This window comes from Desmodus rotundus, chromosome 3 (genome assembly GCF_022682495.2).
Source record: "Desmodus rotundus isolate HL8 chromosome 3, HLdesRot8A.1, whole genome shotgun sequence".
Lineage (NCBI taxonomy): Eukaryota > Metazoa > Chordata > Mammalia > Chiroptera > Phyllostomidae > Desmodus > Desmodus rotundus.
In genome coordinates this window covers 104,028,196-104,045,681 of record NC_071389.1, presented here as the reverse complement: position 1 = coordinate 104,045,681, position 17,486 = coordinate 104,028,196, and the positions used below count along the sequence as shown (strand labels likewise).

At 37.2% G+C, this 17,486-nt stretch overlaps 1 protein-coding gene across 9 annotated transcripts in view; it reads left to right on the top strand.

Moving 5' to 3' along the window:
• The window catches only part of FRY (FRY microtubule binding protein), a 540,327-nt gene that overhangs the window by 432,991 nt on the left and 89,850 nt on the right, over positions 1–17,486 (top strand). For all 9 annotated transcript variants that reach the window (XM_024580787.4, XM_053920706.2, XM_053920710.2 and 6 more), the window contains 3 exons: positions 1,403–1,573; positions 13,116–13,316; positions 15,550–15,711. In XM_024580787.4, coding sequence (XP_024436555.2) covers positions 1,403–1,573; positions 13,116–13,316; positions 15,550–15,711 — 534 coding nt within the window. The remainder of the gene's footprint in view (positions 1–1,402; positions 1,574–13,115; positions 13,317–15,549; positions 15,712–17,486) is intronic.

Here is a 17,486-nt window from a genome sequence, read left to right as displayed (position 1 = left end):
GCCATCATCTCAGCTTGTCCTCCACTAAAGTCACCACTTTAGTGTTATTGATCTGTAGGTTTGTTGCTGTGCCTGTGACATTATTTAGGACAGAGGGGACAGGTGACAGTGGCCAGAGCAGATGAAGCCTACCAGCCCGTGAGGAAGGAAAACAGGAGTACTTGACTTCTGCAAAGTAGCTATGCCAACTGGGGCTATTTCTTCCTGCCCTGGCACATGGCACTTTCCCCTTCAGGTCCAAACCATCTGCTTCTGTGCCTCTCTGGCTGTAAATGTTTCCCAGAAGGACATTACAAGTAAAGGCAGCAGCACTGATGAGGGAAGGAGCCTTCAGCGGAGGAAACTGGAATTCTCATCTGATTGCTCACTAACTAGCTGACTGGCCCTCCATGTTTTCTGTCTCCTGTGTGCGTGTGTAATCCCTGTACAGACTGCGTGTCACGTCATGGGTGTACATGATGCGTGATGACTGTTCTGAAATACAAGAGAAAAAGTACCTATAATATCCTCTCACTCTTTTATCTTTGAGAATTTGTTCCACTTAAATTCTCCTAAACTATTGCCTACTTTTCAAGGAAGACTAGACACTATAATGGTTAAATAAAGAATCCCGTTCACTTTATTTAATATTCTGTGTTCAAGGAAGGCTGGTTGGCAAAACACTTAGCTTCATTTGTAGTTTATAATTTGTACAAAGTTCTGTTAAGATGGCCAAGTAAAAAGAATCTAAACATAGACATTAATTTTAAAAATTAATATATTAAAGATTTTAATAGAAAAAATCTTGTTTTGGTTAAATCAGCAGGACAGGAATTTAAGTATAAATTATGAGCATGGCTGCTCAGTTATGCCTCTGGAGTTCAAATGAGCAAGTATTGTGCCTTTTGGTTTCTGGTTTTTATTCCTTTCCAGTTCCTGGTTTATCTCTGAAAGGCTTAAGTCCTTTGCTCTCACAGTTCATTCTACAATAACATATCTTGGTATCAGGAGTCCCAGAAATATTGTGTGACAATGTGTGTATAATGAAAGAGAGTGTGTACAAGTTCTAACCTCAGTCAGTTCAGAAACAGTGGAAATTGTCTTGGCTGCTCCAGTTTGTGAACACACACACAGTTGTCTCACACACACACACACACACACACACACAGGATCCAGTCTTCATCCATCAAGCAGCCATTTGACTCTTGAACATTTTCCCAGTGCATGAACTTGTGTCTTTGCACCAAGTTTAATCTGAAGGCATCTGTCCAACATAAATAATGAAAGAACAGTCTAAAAATACCCACTTGAGGAATTAGGTGTGTACTGGAAACGTAGTGTGATGAAGAGCCAATAACAATTTTTTGTAGCACAAACAACCAGAGGGGATGTTTTGTCAAAAAAGAGCTCTTTGGATTTTTAGGTGATTTTTTCATCGTGCGGGGACTTGGATCTGCTGGAGCACCAGACGAGCCTGGTCTCCTCCGAGGACGGTGCCCGCGAACAGGAGAACATGGATGACACAAACAGTGAGCAGCAGTTCAGAGTCTTCAGAGACTTCGATTTCCTGGATGTAGAGCTAGAGGACGGAGAGGTATAGTATATTCTCTAAAAATAGCCCACTTGACTAACAAAAGTTTCTGTTTACCTGCTAAATAATGAGTTTTCATGACTGACTCTTTCCTTGAAAAGCTGTAAACTTTATTTTGAATCATCTTATTTCAAGGACAGCAGCTTCACTTTGGCACAAGTCACCACACCCTTCCTGTCTCAGCCCACAACAGATGCTGCTAGGTTATTTTTAAATGGCCACGATCTGACTGCTTATGACCACACAAAGGTTGTGTGTGTGTAGTCCAACAGTGTGAACTTTAAAAAAATCACAACATTTTCAAGTTCTGAGCCTATTCACGGATACCTGGCTAAAATAGGTGGAGTGTTTAATGCTTATAAATGTGAAATTGCTCTAATTCCATTACTTCAGAGCTTGCCTGCTACAAAGTGAGCTGGGAGCCTGAGGCCCCTGGTGCCTTTGTACTTACTGCCTGATGAAATCATTAGAACTCAAATGGGGTGGAAGGCACAGGAGGGTGTCTGGCTCTGCTATAGGGGTGCTGGTGTTCCCCACACCTGGAGCAGCTAATTCAAGTTTCAACAGGCAAAGGCAGATTGCATGCTTGGATGATAATTATGGTCACAAGATGCTTTCACTTATGACTCGAAGACAGTTTGGTATGTTCCAGCTGAGAGCGAGTCTCGTGCCTCACCAGGCGAAAATGAAATTCAGTGAAGGGAGATTGGTGTGTGTAAAAAGACCATGTACCTCTGGGACCATGCCATCTCCCAGTGTTAATCAACATACTTGAACTCATGTGCAGTCACACACACTATATTTTAAAAAGGTGGGGGGGGCGGTGCTTTCTGCTAGTCTTACAGTTAAAACAGAGAGAGGCCCAGATTTGAAGTTTCCAATCTCCTGTGGTAAGGAGGCACCTCCTATCTTAACTGAAAGTAGCTTCTTACTTCACTAAAAGATAGGACTGCTGAGCAACTTGCTTGTATGAAGGTAAGGCCAAGAGGCTGTCTGCTTTTGTCCCTCACTGCCTACTGATGACCCTGGATATATGCGCAAGCCAGGAAGAATCACACGCTCAGGAAGAATGGTATTTTCTTTACCAATTCTTTCCCTGGAAATGAGCTTGGCAGACACAGTATGTGAAAAGCTAAAGGCACTGACTGCAAGGTCGTTAAAATAAGTGTAGGCTTTTCACATTAAGTTGTTCAGAACCAGTAGAAAGTAGAACAGAGTTTTCTGACTGTTCACCATAATTAATAATAAAGAAATCAATCACTAATTGTGGTGAGGATTGTTTTAAAAGTCTAACATGAAATACAATGGTTTTGAATGCCTCTGAGCCAGAGCTGAGCTCCCTGACGTGGGCTACTGACCCCATCTTTCCTCCTGGGCTAGACTTCAAATTCAGGCACTGTCTTCATTCTGGAAATAAAACTGAGGGAAAAACTGATGTAGAAAGAGGTACATCATTTTTTAGAGTCAGCCAAAGAAAAACATGTCATATGGCATGACATGACAGTAATGACGTAAGCAGGAGAATCAGACATAGTTTCAGAACAACTAACAAATTTAATTTCAAAATAAAGGAAGGAAAATCTGAGATGCCCATCACTTGAAGGTAAATATGACACTAATGTTTCTCAGGGAACATAAGTAATAAATACTACTGGTATTCTCTCTGTTGTCCTAGCAACAAGAACGGCAACATCACAGTGATTTTATCTTATATGATTAAGAACACATAAAACATTTAAGACTATGAAAGCATATATTGTATCCAAATAAAATAAACCCTGTGAGAATGTTTTGCTACATCTCAATAAGATGCAACAAGGGATGCTAGTGTGCTTACAGAGGGACAGAGTGAAAATGCATGGGCTTTGGAGCCAGGCAGGTCCAACGTTCAACTACAACTCTGCCACTGACCTCGCTGTATGACCACAAGCATGCAATTTCTCTTGGCTGCCTCATCTGCTCAGTGGCAATGAGGGTACCCTCATACAGAGTGGATGTGAGCATTTAGTGAGATAACCTACATAACACTTCTAGCATAGTGTCTCGATGTCTGTTCCTTTGTACTGTTTTTTCAGTTTTTCCTCATCTGACAAGGTTAAGCATATTTAACTTTTAGACCATGACAAAATTATCAAAAATAAAGACTGGGGTTTTTTTTGTCACATCTATTCCTTTTCATTAAATTGTCTCAAGATTTATTGCCTAATATTGGTAAGGATCTGTCCTTGAACTTTTCAGAATCTTTGAGAGGTGCTGTGTCTTTGCTGTTAGCTGTACACCAGCAGTGTAGAGACCATGATCAAACACACCTTTCTCTTGGTGAGCAGGATTAAATGACACCACCTTTTTTTTCTAGTTGTTGGCCCTGATTCACTTTCCCGTGACATTTCACAATTTTCTCACAAATAAATACTTAGTCATTCTGCCCACACACACACACACACACAGAAAAAAAACTGTTGAGGAGACCAAAGTCACCACTGAAGGGGAAAGCTATTTCATAAACTATATTTATGACTTGTTACCCTGACTCCATCACCCACCAGTATGAGTTCGGGAATTTCTGGTTTGATGCTAATTTTCTTCTTTGGGATTTGTGTAACTTTACCTTTGTTTAAGTTGCATCTACTGAAGTATATGTTGTTAGCACTGTTTGTTGTGTTAAAACTAAGACAAAAGCACTTGAGTGCCCTTAATATCACCATTTAAAATAGACCTTTTAATTTGTTTTTCTGTCCTTTCCATCTGCTGCCCAGGAGCTTCAGGTAAGAGGATGTTCTTTTATTCAGGTATGCGAGCCAGTGTTTTGCATTATTGCAGATTGATAACAACAGAGTTGCTTCTTCCTCCCTTCCAGCATATGTATGCCTGTTTGTGTGCATATTTGCATTGATAGGTGTGTGATATAAAGAAGTATTTTTCTCAGTTGTCCTAATTTAAATTTTTTTCTAAAGTATAGCTACAAGAGAGTTTAAAAACCTTTATATGCCTAGTTCTGGAAGTTGCATGATGATATATCTTGAGAGAAAGTGAGTTTTTAAATATGATCTTGGAAATCTTATGGTTTTTTATTAGGCAGTTGCACAACTGGGTTGCTTTTGTTGTTAGATTCCTTAGTGAAATCAATCAGCTGCATCAAATAATGCATCATATATGCCTCCAATCAGAATGTTTTGTATTCCAGGAATTAGGAGCTATCTTTGTATGGTGATTATATAAACTTAAACTCAAATGAGGACCTTTTTGCAAATAAGTGGGTGCTAATAATTACACCCACACAGCAGACATAAACCAGGAGACTGACCTAGGACCCATGATCAGCCTGTATCCATGACCTATCAGACTTACTTTAAGTAGGTACATTAGGTACATATTTTGACCAAGTTTCTTCAACAGTAATTCTTATTTGTCATATTTTCAATATGAAGGAAAGTTATTTCAAAGACTCTTATTTCCCACATTTCTAGAACATTCAGTCATTAATTCTTTTTCATCTCGGTATAAATCCTGAGTGTTTAAATTTGCTAACATATACAAATTGTTCATCAGGAATAGCTAACCATCTTCTAAATTTTCTCATACATAGAAAATCTGTCGTAATCACTAACACACTGTTTTGACTTTTGACCTTGTTTATAACATAAAACTCAGATCTGACATTTGGGTTTAGGGAAGAAGGAAGGTGGCTCCCCTAGTCGGGGTGTTCCTAGGCCACACCCAGAAGGCCTTGTTGGCTTTTAATCACCACATACTTCAATTTAGGCTAGACCACAGCACTGTTCCATCTCAGCAACCACCAGGAAACAATTTCAACACCTTTGCCTCTAGTGGAGACATTGTTTCCTCTCAAGACATCCAGGTAGTATTCCGGCAAGGACAGATTTCCCTAATTCCCAGTTCTTAAGACTGATTCATCCAGATTTCATAAGAGCTGCATCCCAACCAACAGTAAGAGCAGTCCATGCCCAGTGGTGTTTTCTGACCTAGACTTCTGCCATTTCTGCGCCAGCTCAGGGCTCTGTCTCAGGGTCAGTGGGGACACCTCCAGAATTGTTGCCTCAGAGAGTTCATCCAACCCATCCACTGATTTGGTGCAAGAGAACCAGTTGCGTGAATTTATGTTTTATATTTATATATGCATATTTCTCCTAGTCATTTTCACATTATTCTTTTTCCCTCTATATGGCATTATTTTTCTTTATATTCTTTTATTTCTTCGCACATTGCTTTTTCTTTCCAGAACTCTTGCCTTTCTACTGTTTTTGTTTTATTTTTTCACTAAAATAGCTATTTTTAAATTCCAGCACAATAGTTAGCCTTTTCTACAAGGAAAAAAAATTGTGTGGTGATAACTTCTCATAGCAGACATAGATAAAAGGTACAGATATAGGTAAAGCAGCAGATACAGCTATAGAATATGAAAATCATATTAAGTCTGATTTCCCTTTATAATCAAACAGTCCTAAAACAATAATAAATAGGGTTGGATAATGATAATTTGTATGTTATATCCATAATGTATTTGATATTCCTACCTGTTGCCTTCTACAAAACAGATTTTGGAAGAACTAAGCATCTGTTAAATGACAGATCTGTGAGACATTCTGGCAAGCTTTGTTTTATTAGGAACCTGCAGAAATAGACCCTTAAACCAGAGGAAAATTAAATCAACTTAATGCTCACTAATTTTAACAATAATTTGCATCTCTCATGTTATATTATTATGCTATTACCTGAGCTCTCACATAAAAAGTTAATGGTGAACCATTAGACAGTACTTCAAATGATTCATAAATGGAAGGATTCTATGCTATATTTTATTCAGTTTACCTATTGGTGTAGATTAAAATTTGCTTACCATGGATTATATAATATTTCTTTTTATTTATTCCTGTCTTAAGAGAGAGAAAAGTATGGTGAACACACAATTGAATATTGAGATGATACACAATTGTACATGTGAAACCAGTATATTATTAACCAATGTCATCCCAATGCATTCAGTTAAAAATTTAAAATTAAGAAAAATAAATAAATAAAAATGAAAAAGAGAAATAAAACCCAAATTAGTTTCTAGAAAAACATTTTACTTTAGTTAAATAAACAGCTGACATAGTTAATTGCAGAGAAAGTCTGAGATACAACTCACAGCTTTTTAAAAAACTCGCATTGCTACTCAACCCAGTTGGTGCCTCATCCAACTCACATGCCAACTCTCTTTCAGAAAGTGTCTGAGAATTACAGGTAGCCAGCAGGTGGTGGCATGTCTTGGGGTGCCTTGGATCTTTTGCTGACCTCCCCAGGCCCTATATTTGTGGCACTGGCCTTGGTTTGCAGTGTGGCTCCTCCCATGTAAATCCAAGCCCAGCATGGGCAGCTACCAACCAAGGATCGCCATGTAGCTCCTATCAGGTAACCCAGGCCCAAAACAGGCAGTGTCTGACATTGACCTGCATTGGAGCTCCTCCCGAGGGGCTTCAGAACCAACACACACAGTGGGCAGCCTCAGACCACAACAGAGAACCACTTGATTAACTTCATAAGCCCCACATACAAAGGGAGATCTCAGTAGGCATTGGACCCTGCTAAAGCAAACCCTACTCTGTGGGGACAGCCACAGCATAGAATGACTAATTATGACTAGGATCAGTCATGACTAATCCTCAGGTCAGCCAGCCTGAGGTTCAAATCCATCCACTACATGCCAAGAGCAATTAAGACTCAACTACAACAGGAAGGCACACACAACCCACACAAGGACAATCCTGGAACACTAGGCTCAAGTGACCAGAGGGGCCATGTCACTGGGACCCACAGAACACCTACTACATAGGGCCACCCTCCCAAGACTGGATACATAGCACATCTACCTAATAAAGAGAAATAAACACTGAGAGGTAGCCAAAATTGGGAGACAAAGAAACATGTCTGAAGGGAAAGAACAGTAGAAATCTCTAGGGGAAAAAAAAAAGAAGAAGAAGAAGAACTAAATCAAATGGAGACAAGGAATCTACCAAATACAGAGTTTAAAACACTGGTCACAAGGATGCACAAGGAACTTAGGGGAAGAATGTACTCACGGATAACTTCAACAAAGAGATAGTAAGCATAAAAAGGACATAGAAACTATAAAAAAGAACCACCCAAAAATGAAGAATGCACTATAAGGAATCAACAGTGATTAGATGAAGCAGAGGATCAAATCAGCTATTTGGAACACAAGGTAGAAGAAAACACCAAATCAGAACAAGAAAAAAACAATTTTAAAATGAAGATAGGTTAAGGACCCCTGGGACAACATCAAGCATAACAATATTTGTATCACATGGATAACAGAAGGAGAAGAGAGAGAAAAACAGATTCAGAACCTATTTGAAGAAATAATGACTGAGCCCTTGCTGGAAAACTCAGTTGGTTAGAGTGTCATCCCAATACACCAAGGTTGCAGGTTCAAGGACACATACAAGAAGCAATCAGTGAATGCATAAATAAGTGGAACAACAAATCAACATTTCTCTCTCCCTCTCTCTCTCTCTCCTCCTCCTCCCTCCCCCTTCCCCCCCTCTCTCTAAAATTAATAAATGAAATTTTTTAAAAAAGAAGTACTGACTGAAAACTTCCCTAACTTGGTAAAGGAAAAACACATACATGTCCAGGAAGTAGAGTCCCAAACAAGATGAACCCAAAGACTACCACTAAGATACGTAATTAAAATGGCAAAGTTTAAAGACAAAGAATCGTAAAAGCAGCAAGAGAAAGCAGTTAGTTACCTACAAGGCAACTCCATAAGACTGTCAGCTGACTTCCCAACAGAAAATTTGCAAGCCACAAGGGACTAGCACAAAATATTCAGAGTGATAAAAAGCAAGAACCTACAACCAAGACCAGTTTACCCGGCATGGCTATCACTTAAAATTGAAGCAGAGACAAAGAGTTTCTAAGAAAAGAAAAAACTACAGGAGTTCATCACCACCAAACTAGTATTACAAAAAACATTAAAGGGACTTCTTTAAGAAGAAAAACAAACAAACAAACAAACAAACAAAAACCCAGCAACAAAATGTGAAAAATAAAATGGCAAAAACTACATACCTATCAATAATCGCTTTAAATATAAATAGCTTAAATGGTCCAATCAAAAGGCATAGGGTAGCTGAATCGATAAGAAAACAGGATATATACACTGTCTACAAGAGACCCACTTCAAATTGAAAGACACACACAGACTGAAACTAGAGAGATGCAAAAAAGATATTTCATGCAAATGGAAACAAAAAGAAGCTGGGGTATCAATACTTATATTGACAGAATAGATTTTAAAACAAATGATACAGTAAGAGACAAAGAAGGACATTACATAATGATAAAGAGATCAATCCAACAAAAGGATATAACCCTTGTAAACATCTATGCACCCAAAATAGAAGCACCTACATATATAAAGTAAATATTGATGGACATAAAGGGAGAAATCAACAGTAAAAAGTCATAGTATGGGACTTTAACACCCCATTGACATGAATGGATATGTCTTCCACACAGAAAGTCAACAGAAAACAGTGACCTTAAATAGGACCAAGTGGATTTCAGCCCAAAGAAGCAGAAAATACATTCTTTTCAAGTGCACATGGAAATTTTTTAAGGATAGAACACATAGCAATTCTTAATAAGTTTAGGAAGATTGAATCTTATCAAGCATCTTCTTTGACCACAATGGTATGAAACTACAAATCAATTAAAAGAAAAAAAAAACTAAAAAACACACAAACACATGGAGACTAATTAATATTTTACTAAACAATAAATGGGTTAACAATGAGAACAGTAAAGATATCAAAAGATACCTTGAGACAAATGAAAATGAAAAGACAACAACCCAAAATCTACAGTGAAAGCCACCCTAACAGGGAAATTTATACCAATATAGGCATACCTCAAGAAACAAAAACTCAAATAAACAATCTAACCTTACACTGAAGGAAATAGAAGAAAAAAACCCAAAGGGAATAGAAGGAATGAAATAATAAAGATCAGAGTGGAAATGAAATAGAATCTAAGAAAACAATAGAAAAATCAATGAAAATAAAAGTTCTTTGAAAAAATAAACAAGACTGATAAACATTTACCCAGAATTACTGAGAAAAAGAGAGACATGAACAAATTAAAGCAGAAATAAAAGAGGAGAAATGACAACTGACACCACAGAAATACAAAGGATTATAAGAAAATGCTAAGAACAATTATATGCTAACAAATTGGACAATCTAGGAAAAAATGGATAAGTTCCTAGAAACATGCAATCTTCCAAGACTGAATCGAGAAAAAAAATCTGAACAGACATATTACTCTGAAAGAAATTGAATAAGTAATCAAAAAAATTCCCAACAAACAAAACTCCCAGACCAGAAGGCTTTTTACCAAAAAAAGGTGAATTTTACCAAACATTCAAAAAACAATGAACACCTATCCTCAAACTATTCCAAAAAATATTAAGAGAAGTCTCCCAAGTCATTTTACAAGGCCTCCTGATTTCAAAACCAGACAAAAACATTTTTTAAATTATGTTTTAAAAATATCTCTGATCAACATACATGCAAAAATCCTCAACAAAGTATTAGCAAAACAAATGCATCAGTTGAAAAGATCATATACCATGATCAAGTGGAATTTATTCCTGGAATGCAAGAAATGGTTGGTTCAGTATCTGCAAATCAATTAACATTATACACCACATAAACAAAATGAAGGATAAAAATCATATCATTATATCAATAGATGCAGTAAAAGCATTTGACAAAATCCAGGACTGATTTATCATAAATACTCTCTGCAAAGTGGGAATAGAGGGAACGTACCTCAGCATAATAAAGGCCATATATAATAAACCCACAGCTAACATACTAAACAGGAATATACTAAAAGTGCTTTCCATAAGATCAGAAGCAAGACAAGGATGCTCAGTTTCACCACTTTTATTCAACATAGTACTGGACATCCTAGCCACAGCAATCAGACATGAAAAAGAAATAAAAGGCATCCAGTGGAAAGGGGGAAGTAAAATTTTCATGATTCATAGATGACATGATTCCTAAAGATTCCACCAAAAAAAATTACAGGAACTGATAAATGAATTCAGTAAAGCAGCAGGATACAAAGTTAATATTCAGAAATTGGTTGCATTTTTATACACCAACAATGAATTATCAGAAAGAGAAATTAAGAAAACAATTTCATTTACAATTGCATCAAAAAGAATAAAATACCTAGAAAAACATTTAACCAAGGAGGTAAAACACCAGTACTCAGAAGACTATAAGACACTATAGAAAGAAAGTGAAGAAGGTACAAATAAATGGAAGCATATGCCGTGCTCATGGATAGGAAGAATTAACATCATTAAAATGTCCATATTACCCAACACAATGTATAGATTCAGTACAATCCCTTTCAAAATACCAATGACGTTTTTCACAGAACTAGAACAAATAAACCCACACCTACACGGTCAATTAATATATAACAAAGGAGGCAAGAACATACAATGGGTTAGAGATAGTGTGTTCAAATAATGCTGTTGGGAAATTTGGACAGATATGTGCAGAAAAATGAAACTAGACTATATTCTTACACCATACGAGACTAAACTCAAGATGGATTTAAGACTTAAATATAAGACTCAAAACTATAAAACTTTTAGAAGTAAATATTGGCAATAGTTCTGACATTTCTCTTAGTAATATTTTTCTATGTATCTCCTTGGACAAGGGAAAATACAGGGCAAAATAAACAAATGGGACTACATCAAACTAAATTTTTTTGAATAGCAAAGGAAACCATTAACAAAACAAAAAGACAACCTACTGAATGGGAGAGGATATCTGTGAAAGAAAGATCAATATGGGGTTTATATCCAAAATTTATAAAGAACTCATACATTTTAACACCAAAAAAACAAAAAAAATCAATTAAAAAATGGGAGTGGACCTGAATAGACAATTATCTTAAGAGGACATACAGGTGCCCAATAGTCATATGAAAAGATGCTCAGTGTCACTAATCATCAGAGAAATGCATATTAAAACTACAATGATATCACCTCACACCTGTCAGAATGACTATCATCAATAAATCAACAAATAGCAAGTGTTGGTGAGAATGTGGACAAAGGGTACCCTTGTGCACTGTTGTTAGGATAGCAAATTCGTATATACACCATGGAAAAGAGTATGGAGTTTTCTCATAAAATTAAAAACAGAACTACCTTATGACCCAGCAATTTCACTTCTGGGTATACATACAAAGAAATCCAAAACACTAATTTGAGAAAATATATGCACTCCTTTGTTTATTGCATCATAAATTCCAATAGCCAAGATATGAAAGCAACCCAAGTACCTATCAATAGACAAGTGAATAAAGAAGATGTGTTAACATATACACCATGGAATATTAGTCATAAAAAAGAATGAAATCTTACCATTTGCAACAACATGGATGGACTTAGTGGGTATTATGCTGAGTGAAATTAGGCAGACACAGAGAGACAAATACCATATGATTTCACTTATATGTGGAATCTAAAGAACAGAATAAATGAACAAACAAAGCAAATAGACGTATGAATACTAAGAAAAAAACTGAGGCTTGCTAGATGGGAGGGGTGTTAGGTGGCTGGATGAAAAAGAAGGAATTAAGTTCAAATTGACAGTTAGAAAATAGTCACAGGGATATAAAGTACAGCATAAGGAATACAGTTAATAATATTGTAATAACTGTGTGATGCCAGGTGGGTACCAGAAATATTGGGGGTCCACTTTGTAAAGTACATGATTGTCTTACCACTGTGCTATACAACTAAAACTAATACAAAATAATATTGAATGTAAAGTGTAATTAAAAATATTAAGAAAGGTTAGGCATCAAGTTAGCCATTTCAGGTCCAGGAAAATAACTGTTTTCTGTGTTGGGACAATTAATGAAAATGATCCAAAAGCAAAAGCTGAGCCCTGCTGCTAGGGCCTTTGCATAGTGCATGACTGGCCAGCGTTCCCAGCTGCTCTCCCATCTTTTTAACTCTGCCTTTTCTCTGTGAAAATGATGGAATGTTTGCCTAATGCTCTTATCCTTATTACCCAGAGGACGTGGAATGTGCTAGAAGCATAGCTCCACTTTTGTTCCTTCTGAGAACAGCACTAAACAAGGGTTGGGAGCACATGTTTTTTGAACATGTTTTACTCTCAATGGCCTCTTTCTTACAGATTTTTGGAAACACAGATCATTTATAGAGTTTACCCAAAAACACTTTTAAAAAACATAATATTATCTACCACGTTATATGAAAGTATGACCATGTCTACCTATGACAATACGCATGAAAGTTAAAACAATTTGCTTTTACTACTTTTCCCATCATGTCACAAAAGGTTTGGTGCCAAAGGACATGAGGGCTTGAGAGTTCATAATGCAAATATTTACTATTGATTGTGTGAAGGTTATATGAAAACAGTTAATTTGGATTAAAAAACAGCTGATGGTGTGATTTCAGGGTGAGAGTATGGACAACTTCAACTGGGGTGTGCGCAGGCGTTCTCTGGACAGCCTAGACAAGTGTGACATGCAGCTTCTAGAGGAGAGACAGCTTTCTGGAAGTTCTCCCAGCCTAAGTAAAATGAACCGTGAGGACTCCGATGAATCATCCGAGGAGGAGGACCTTACAACCAGCCAGATCCTGGAGCACTCAAACCTCGTAAGTACAAGCTCTCCCACTGTAGAAACTGGGAGATTTGTTTTTTTTTTTTTTTTTTTTTTTTTATTTTATTTTATTTTATTTTATTTTATTTATTTATTTATTTTTTTATTGTTATGCAATTACAGTTGTATGCCTTTTCTCCCCATCCCTCTACCCCACCCCAGGTGAACCCACCTCCCTCCCCCCTCTCCACCCTCCCCCTTGGTTTTGTCCATGTGTCCTTTATAGTAGTTCCTGTAATACCCTCTTCCCACTATCCCCGCCCCCACCCCCCCACCCCCGCCCTGGCTATTGTTAGATTGTTCTTAACTTCAATGTCTCTGGTTATATTTTGTTTGCTTTTTTCTTCTATTGCTTATGTTCCAGTTAAAGGTGAGATCATATGGTACTTGTCCCTCACTTCCTGGCTTATTTCACTTAGCATAATGCTCTCCAGTTTCATCCATGCTGTTGCAAAGGGTATAAGCTCCTTCTTTCTCTCTGCTGCGTAGAATTCCATTGTGTAAATATACCATAGTTTTTGGATCCACTCGTTTGCTGATGGGCACTTCGGTTGCTTCCAGTACTTGGCTATTGTAAATTGTGCTGCTATGAACATTGGGGTGCACAGATTCTTTTGGATTGGTGTTTCAGTGTTCTTAGGGTATAATCCCAGCAGCGGAATTACTGGGTCAAAGGGCAGTTCCATTTTTAGTTTTCTGAGGAAATTCCATATTGTTTTCCACAGTGGCCTCACCAGTCTGCATTCCCACCAACAGTGCACAAGGGTTCCCTTTTCTCCACATCCTCTCCAACATTTGTTTGTGGATTTGTTTATGTTGGCCATTCTGACTGGTGTGAGATGATACCTCATTGTGGTTTTAATTTGCATCTCTCTGATGGCTAGTGATGCTGAGCATCTTTTCATATGTCTCTGGGCCCTCTGTATGTCTTCCTTGGAGAAGTGTCTGTTCAAGTCCTTTGCCCAACTTACGCCATACACGAAAATAAACTCAAGATGGATAAAAGACTTAAATATAAGCCGTAACACCATAAAAGTCCTTGAGGAAAACATTGGCAGGAAAATCTCAGACATTCCACGCAGCAACATCCTCACAGACACATCCCCTAAAGCAAGGGACATAAAGGAAAGAATAAACAAATGGGACCTCATCAGAATAAAAAGCTTCTGCATGGCTAAAGAAAACAGCACCAAATTACAAAGAGTACCAACAGTATGGGAAAACATATTTGCCAACGATACCTCAGACAAGGGCCTGATCTCGAAAATATATAAAGAACTCACTCGACTCCACTCCAGGAGATTTGTTTTTGAGACTAAAGCAGTAGCACAGTTTCCAGCTGAGCTAAAGAAACTTCCAGAGTTGCTAAATTATACTCTGAACCATCTTGATGAGGTCCCATTCATTTATTCTTTCCTTTATGTCCCTTGCTCTAGGGGACATATCAGTGAAAATATTGCTGTGTGGAATATCTGAGATTTTCCTGCCAATGTTCTCGTCTAGGACTTTTATGGTGTTACCACTTATATTTAAGTCTTTTATCCACCTTGAATTTATTCTTGTGTATGGTGTAAGTTGGTGATCAAGTTTCAATTTTTTGTGTGTGCTTAGCTGTCCAGATCTCCCAACACCATTTGTTGAAGAGGCTATTTTTGCTCCATTTTATTCTTCTGCCTCCTTTGTCGAATATTAATTGACCATAGAGACTTGGGTTTATTTCTGGGTTCTCTATTCTGTTTCATTGGTCTATGTGTCCGTTCTTATGCCAGTACCAGGCTGTTTTGATTACCACCAAGTGATGTCAAACTGAGTCCCACTGGCCTCTTCTCTGTAGGTTGAAAATGGAAGCAAATGCCTGGGTATTTGTTATATTATTAACAGTCTCTGGCTTCCATCAAATCTGTTAGGGCCTAGATTTTCCCAAAATAACTTTAATTATGCCAGGATCTTTTTAAAAATTCCTCAGACATCTAAATTTTAGGAACTATGACACACGAACATTTTGATACGAGTATCTGAAAGTGTGGGTGTTTGTGTGTGAGGTGCTATGCCATCTCACTCCAGGTTGCCAGCTCCCATGTTTAAGTCCTGTTAACAATGAACTATATATAGTAAAAAACACATATCAACCAACAATTAGTTTATACAATGGTCTGTACTCCTAAGGAAAGAAGAATTAGAGTTTTAGCAAACGTCACACTGAATTATTTCCTTTGTTTTGTCAACAGATCATGAATCTCTCCCCTTCTGAAGAGACCAATCCCGTGGAATTGCTCACTTCGGCCTGTGACATGACCCCGGCTGACCCTCATTCCTATAGCACCAGAATGGCTAGCTTTGACTCTTCTTTGCCCGATATGAATAATCTCCAGATTTCTGAGGGTTCCAAGGTGAAGAGATTTTGGCAATTATGATTATAGTTTTCTTAAAGAAAAAGTCCTTCCAATTTTCTGAGAATTCTTGGGGGGTTGTAATTAGAGGGGCTACTTTTAGCTTTTTCTTTCTTTCTTTTTTGAAATAATTGAGTTTGTGTACCTAAGCCTGGGTTTTGAGGGTTTTTTTCCCCTCATAACAAGAGGGTGATACAGCCACCCTCTTGTTCATTTGACATGAGGTCTTTTTCAAATGAAACAGTCTGCATTTTCCATACAGCATGAACACAGCTAATCAATTAATGGCAGAACAAATTGGTGTACGCCTGATACCGCTGCGACTGGTGTTTTTTGTCATGACTTTCATAAAACGATGTGCTGTTGAAGTGTGGGTGCATGCATGTATTGCAGGAAATTTTTTCCTGTGTGGGAACCAATTATACAATTTGTACATTGATTCAGTCCTCGCCTTTTGGCGTACTGTCAGAATTTTCAGTACCAGTCACAGTATTATGAACAAAATAGATTCGCACAAAACAGTCCTAGCCAGGCTCTCTGAGGAGAAAAGTAAGTAATGGATACAATCTTCTTATTTAAAAGTTCAGCTTAAAAGAAAAACCTAATGATAAGTATTTCATTTAAAGCTTATTTTATCACAATTTCCAGAAAATATCCTCTCCGTAAAACTGTTCACTCCCATGGTGTTCATATACGTGCATCAGACTAGAATTTTGTTTCCTTACACTAGATATAGCAAAACAACCTATTCCTGTTAAGGTAAAGTTGTCTTTATCTTGATATTATGATGTTCAAAAGAAAAAATTATAAAAGTACATTCTCTCTGATACTTCTAATAGAAAAAATGTAATAATGGAAAAACAGTAATATTTTGGGTTCTTTTATAGTGCACTAAAAGCAGATCTGAAATCTAGAAAAATCTTATGTACTTTAAACTAAGAGAAACCAACCAAAATGCATCACCTAAAAATATTGAAGCTTAAAGGAAAATTATTTTTAAGATTGCCCCATTGCAAAGGAACTCCGATCAAGAATTCTTAGTGTTAGTAGAGTCCTTTTTCAGCCAGAAAGGAAACTTACCAGAGATTAAAGCACCACCATCCTAAAATTAAGAAATTAAATTTCATGGAAATGACTTTACATTTCTCAGTCTTGGAATAGGCATTTTCTCAATTTTCCTATTTTGAATACTCAATTATATACATTGCTCATAGAAAGGTTTGCCTAAGTAATAATATTTTTATGGACTCAGATATCATCTAATTCTATCAAGAAAAGATTGAATTTAATTTCTGAAAAGCTATCTCTGTCTCAACATAATCTGGGTCTTTGCAATGTTTGATATATCTGTGATGTTACAAAAAGAAAATAAAAGGTATTTTTATAAGAACTCAACCATTCCATAATAGTGTATGCACACTAATAACGCAGACCAGTGACCATGGCCAGTCTCGTGCAATTTTAAAAAGCAGGAAGAAACAGATGTTGACAAGCCTCCAACACCCATATGTATGAGTAATTCTTTCAAAGATGTGAGATATGCTAACTCCCTAACACATCTTTAAACACCCCTGTTAGTTTCCTTATTAATCTTCAACTCAGAATACTAAATGGGTGACAAGATGTCAACCATGATATTGCTTTAATTCATACACAGTTCTATTTTGCCCTGCTTTTGTGATTGTTTTAAGAAAATGACTCACTGAAACATGAATGTGTGAATTTCTTCCTCTCCTCTTCTGGTCTGTTACCCAGTCATCTTCCTTTCTCTTGTA